The sequence below is a fragment of the Mirounga leonina genome, unplaced genomic scaffold (genome assembly GCF_011800145.1).
Source record: "Mirounga leonina isolate KUSES-001 unplaced genomic scaffold, KU_Mleo_1.0 Mir_152, whole genome shotgun sequence".
NCBI classification, from domain to species: Eukaryota; Metazoa; Chordata; class Mammalia; order Carnivora; family Phocidae; genus Mirounga; species Mirounga leonina.
Window position 1 is genome coordinate 7,920,589 of NW_023270380.1, and position 6,000 is coordinate 7,926,588.

Below are 6,000 nucleotides of genomic sequence, written 5' to 3' on the forward strand. Positions count from 1 at the left end.
GAGGAGGCTGGAGAGAAGCAATCTATCCATTTGCAATCTATCCATTAACAACGACATGTCACCTTCTCTCTTTTAGATGGGAATGTGGTGGAGCCTGACATGTCTGCGGGGTTTTGCCCAGATCACAAGGCAGCCATGGTTTTGTTCCTTGACAGGGTCTATGGGATTGAGTTTCAAGATTTCCTCCTCCACCTTCTCGAGGTTGGCTTTCTGCCAGATCTCCGGGCTGCAGCTTCTTTAGACACGGTAATGGTTTGAACAGTTGACATCCTCAACTTTTGACTCTTCATTCGCTGGCTTGTGATATTCTCCATAGATATATTCATTCACTTATTCACTGTCACTAAATGTTTATTGAGTACCTATTACATTTTTAGGGAGGCAGTGGGTAAACAGAAAATAAAACAGACTATGTCCTAAGGAAATCACTGAATAGTGGAGAAAACTTACCACCTCAGGAGTATGATAAGAATTCTGATCGGGTACTATGGAAGACAATAAGTGTATATAACCCTAGTTTGGGAAGTCACAGTGGCTCCTTCTAACCTCCAGACTGGCCTAAAGAATTATGCTTCTCAGTGAAAGCAATTACAGTATTAAGAATGTTTAATGGACATTGTTGAGTTGGGCCAATTACACTGTCATCCTGGTGTCTTTTTTTTTTAAAGCACACATAAGGCTGAAATCTCTCCTGTACGTCCAGTGGCCCGCATCAAGAATCTGTCATTACTGGTGTAAATATTCTACTGTTCGGAGTATTGTAGGATAAGCTGAAGCTCTAAATGTTATTTCAGTAGTTATAATAATACCTCCTTTTATTCTCAATTAAATGGATCTTTTTGATTCCAGAGGAAATCAGATCTTCAGTTGACAATAGCTCTTTCAGGAAAGTCAGGAGAGGAGAATCATAAAAATAAACTGAAATTTCTTTTTCCTTTGTTGGGTGTGTTCGCATGAAATTCTGAACCTAAACAGGAGAGCTGATACCATAATAAGACAATCAGCCTTTGGCTATTGATTCTGCTGGACATGAGCTAAAATATAAATATAAATAACTCACATTCCTAAATATCATTAGTGTCTTCATCACACATCCATCCTCCCCTTGATATCTTATTATAGAATGTGAGCCTCTTGGGCTTCTTGAGGAGGGAGCTAGGACGATAGATACCACTTCATTTTTATCTGTTTATGAGCAATTGGAAGTTGATTGTTTCCAGTGGTAAAAAATCATACGAGCCACATTTAAAACACACCCGAGAAGTCCATCTCCATTGTTCATGTACTTGTCATTTTCTAGAGAATGAAATCCCATGTCCACACATTCATCCCTTTGAGAGTTGTCTACTGCCAAACGCAAATGACTTTCTACTCTCACAATTCCTTTCTAGGCTGCTCTGAGTGCTACAGACATGGCCTTGGCCCTCAATCGGTACCTTTGCACAGCCGTGCTGCCTTTGTTAACGAGATGTGCCCCTCTTTTTGCGGGCACAGAGCACCACGCTTCTCTCATTGACTCCTTACTTCACACTGTGTACAGACTCTCTAAGGGCTGCTCTCTTACCAAAGCTCAGCGGGATTCCATAGAAGTTTGTTTACTCTCTATTTGTGGGTAAGTGGGGAACTAACTCCGTATCAAGCTGCTGCTTCTTTGAGAGAGAGAATTTACGATAGGGCCCTTGACAGATGGTTAGGAATTTTGGAAGAAATTTCCGTACCGAAAAACGGAATTCATTTTAGGTAGTCCCCTGTACCCGAGGTTGGAATCAGAGCACCCTTGCTCCTGGTCAAGTTCAGGAGTCTTATTCCAGGACTCTCTAGGGTATTTGGCCATTGGATAGAGTGCTGGACCAGTTTTCTGGATATTGGTGGGCAGGGGAACTGTGTGCGAGGAGTCCCTGGTCACTTTTGTGTAACATTAGAAGATTCTCCCCTTTTGACTATGTGCGATGATTTTAACTCCTCTTCCAGAAGAGAAAGGAAAAAAGAGACTTATTAAAGTTAAAAGATGATACAGTATAATATTAAAGCCTTATTGTGGCCATCATGAAGGCTATGTCCTTCATGCTGGAAAACCACTTCCTATAGATAGAAGTGTTCCTATAGGTCTTACCCTGAAAGCCAGAACATACCTTCTCCTGTTGGGGTTCTGACAGCTAATGTGACAGTTTCTCACATCCCTGGGTGGGGTGATGGCTTCCTTCTGATTGCAAGAGCAGGCGAAGGCGTGTGGTCTAGCGGTGCACTGGTGAAGAAATGTTTTCGCTCACAGCCAACTACGTGGGTTTAGAAGCCAGATGGGACTGAAGGAGATGAAAAATGAGAGGGTTATGTCTCTAACTCCCCTGACGCTAACATTCTGTAAAATGAGACCAAAGTCACTATCTCACAGAGTTTATCTACTTCTTAAACGAGGTGATGCGTTCAGGATGACCTGACACAATAGATGTGTGTGAGTTTTCTTTCCCGTCCTCCTCTGGCCAGATTTCTGCCTCAGCCTTTTCCCCCTCCCTCCTGTTTCAGCACTCCCTCTTGTGTTTGCTTCTAATTGAGTCACAGAAGACCCTTCCTGGCTAGTGGAGTGAGGGAAGAAGCACTTACTGTAATTGCTGGAGCCAAGGGGCTCAGGAAACAGTAGGGTCTATGGTGGTGGGTGGTTGGGAAGTGAAGGGAGAAGAGGAACATCGGTAGCAAAAAAGGAGTGGGCTTCAGATCTAGGGGATAGAGAGGAGTTGGAAATGTAGCCTTTTATACAGTTGTGTAGTGGTGGGCTAATTGGGGGCACCTCATTAACCCCATCTGAAGAGAGGTGTAGGTCCAGGTTCTTGGCTAGAATTTAGTCTCATGAATTATTTCCTTAGATTAGAGACATTGCCCTTCATTATTAAAATGAACTTTGTCCCACCAGCCAGTTGAGACCTTCTATGATGCAGCACTTACTCCGAAGATTAGTATTTGATGTGCCATTATTAAATGAACATGCAAAGATGCCTCTTAAGGTAAGTAGAGGAAATGTCTGTAGTTGCATGATTACTGGGTCCTCTGACTTTTCTCCTCTTACAGTATGTACAGCTCTTAGAAACACCAGGCTTGATTTTCAATGCTGGAAAATTTCTCCCAATTCTTGGAAGTGGGCATATAAATTTGAGAGATGTGTACATCACAATACAGTAAGTCCTAAAAGATCATAGGAGTTCTAAGATTAAATCAATCTTAGGTGAATGGCAATGGAAATCAATGGGAAAAATGGGCAACAAAGAAAACATGAGCCAAGGTATTCTTCAGGGTAGAAAACATGTAGTAGGTGTGGCCTGAAATATTAGCAACCTTCGGGGATAAAGAGTAGGCTTTCAAAAACACCCATTTTCTAAGTCGGTAATCACATGGCAGTTTCCAAATGTTATGTCTTAGGGTTCAAAGATAACCTGTCTCTGCAGTTACAGTTTGTCACCGAGTATGGAAGAATCACTGACATTTTCTCTGTTCAGCTTCATTATTCCATTCATGAATGAATGGGTCTCATACTGTCTTACTGACTTGAGAATATTTTTCTATCATCTAATATTGCAATCCAGTTTTAGGATTAGAATATTCGGTGTGTCTTAATACATCTAATAGCATGGTCTGTGCATGGAAGTCATAGGCATGTAATGGACTGTTTTATGGGTAGCCTCTGTGTACTGTCATCTGGTAAACCTCATTTTTCCTCATGGCCACCCAGTAACAGTGCTGGAAAAAAGAAGTCTGAGATATAAATGAGTCAGTTTTTTGAGCTGCTGTTACTCTAAGCTTCCCTAGATACTTAGCAAATACAGTCTTTCTCCCTGAAAATTCATTTTGGTTTAATAAATTTAGATTAATGAATGATGCAAAGTAAATTATATTCTTGCTGAAAATCCCATTTTTACAGTTTTTATCCTCTAGAAGAGCTCTTCCCATACAAAATTTTCTTCATACAAATGAGCTGGAAGTTACCTGAAAAAAGAGATGGTATTACTTTATGTGATAAACTCTTTTAGGTTGTAGATATTTCCAAGTTAATCCAAACACATTAGATCTTAATATTTCATCATTTGAGATTTCTAAATTGTGTGTGTGTAAGTATTTCTCTAGTAAGAGATGTAGTTTGTTTTAATAACATCAATCCTTTTTTATCTATTTCCCTCCTTAGTTACAGAAAAGAGAGTCCAAAAATTTATAGTTGATTCATAACGATAATTTTATTAATTCAGCAAGTAGTTGTGAATATTTGTTAAAGATCAAAAATGAATTACTAAAGAACTAAAGAAGAATTAGAAGATTCTATCCTTGTCTTTAAACTTAGTTTAGTCCTAAACAAACAAAATGTACACAGAGGAAAACTGAAGATGAACACAGACACTTGGCAAGATAAGAAATTTAGCATCCATAACCACCAAAGAAAAAGATAGGTAAAGAAATTACTGAAATAGAGTAGTTTGGGAAGTTTACTTAGAGATGTTAAGTTCTGAAGCAAAGCCTAAAGTGTGGTGATTAAGGATTGGCAAAAAGGAAGCAAAAATATTCAGAGGTAGATTTCCCTTAGAATGTACATTTCAGGTGCTGTATCCTAGATATACTTCCTTGTGCCTCTGGGTCACCCTGGCATTAGTCCTTTCATTAAGTGCAGATGTGCATATCCAGAGGATCGCGATTCATAAAACTGAGTAAATGATAGCAACTAATACAGGACTCAGGGATACATCAATAACCAACCTCATAAAGAATGCTGTTCAAGGCGCACTTATGTGTTAAATTGGGCGTGGGGTCCTCATACTGCGCTCAGTGTTATATTATAAAGAGGCATGGTATAAAAGGTAAATAGTGTTCTCCAGAAGAATTCATATGGGATAGAGCAGTTCTGTTTCAGTTGACCTTATTACATGGCATTTGAATGTCAAATGGGAAGAAAGGGGAAAATATAAAATATGGTATCTTTCACACATTGCTTTTATAATTGTTTTCTCACATAGCTGCTGACAAATCATTATGAAAGATGCTGGAAATATTACTGTCTGCCCGGAGGGTGGGGGAACTTTGGAGCTGCCTCTGAAGAAGAGCTTCATTTATCAAGAAAGTTGTTTTGGGGCATTTTTGACGCCCTATCTCAAAAGGTGATTTAAGATTTTATGGACTTTGTGTGATGCAATAATTTAAAAGCTGTAAATATTCCTAGTGGAATATTACCTTTACTTATTAAGACTAAGGTAGTTCTTTTTCCTTTTTTCAATGTCCAACAAATATTGAGAATGCAACTTATATTTAATTTTAATAATCATTATGGTAACATGTTCCTTGTGATCGTAACACCTTCAGAACTTAAAATGGCTAAGCATCTCAGGAAATTATGCACGTGGTTGAGTTTCTGATGCATTTGGACTTACCGGATTCAAACCCTCCCTAGTCATCCGGATCTTAAAAACCATGAAGAAATATAATCAAATATAAAAATATGCAGTCTCATAAAATTGTAATATTCCAGTGGCCTTACTGGCTTTTCCCACTTTGCTGCTATGGAGATTTAAGTCACTCCACTCCGTGTTGCTTTCTATATGCAATATTCTGTAATAGTTGGTATATTTATAAAGAATAGTTCATATATTTTCACAAGGCTGGGGGTGGGGATAGTTCTTCAGGGAAAATCAGAATAGCCTGCTTTGTATGCTTCTGCTTAAATTATTAATCAAAATCAGTTTGAATTCCCGGATAGACATTATTAAACAACTGGAGCAGGATATCGAGAAGTTTGCTGTGTAATAGAGTGAAGTTCACTCGAGATTACAGTTGGAAGCTACATCTTGATGCTTTTTGTCACTGAATTGCCTTGGGTAAACTGAGGGTCCTTTTAAAATAATACGTAAAAGGCAGTTTTAGAAGGATTTACAGCATTAATTTAAAACTGAACACTTGGGCGCCTGGGTGGCTCAGTTGGTTGGGCGACTGCCTTCGGCTCAGGTCATGATCCTGGAGTCCCGGGATCGA

General features: G+C 39.2%; 1 protein-coding gene across 1 annotated transcript in view; it reads left to right on the forward strand.

The window, feature by feature from the left end:
- Positions 1-6,000, forward strand: part of RYR2 (ryanodine receptor 2) — a 725,313-nt gene that overhangs the window by 548,499 nt on the left and 170,814 nt on the right. Inside the window, exons 48-51 of the mRNA XM_035008528.1 lie at positions 77-246; positions 1,392-1,612; positions 2,909-2,999; positions 4,992-5,132. Coding sequence (XP_034864419.1) covers positions 77-246; positions 1,392-1,612; positions 2,909-2,999; positions 4,992-5,132 — 623 coding nt within the window. The remainder of the gene's footprint in view (positions 1-76; positions 247-1,391; positions 1,613-2,908; positions 3,000-4,991; positions 5,133-6,000) is intronic.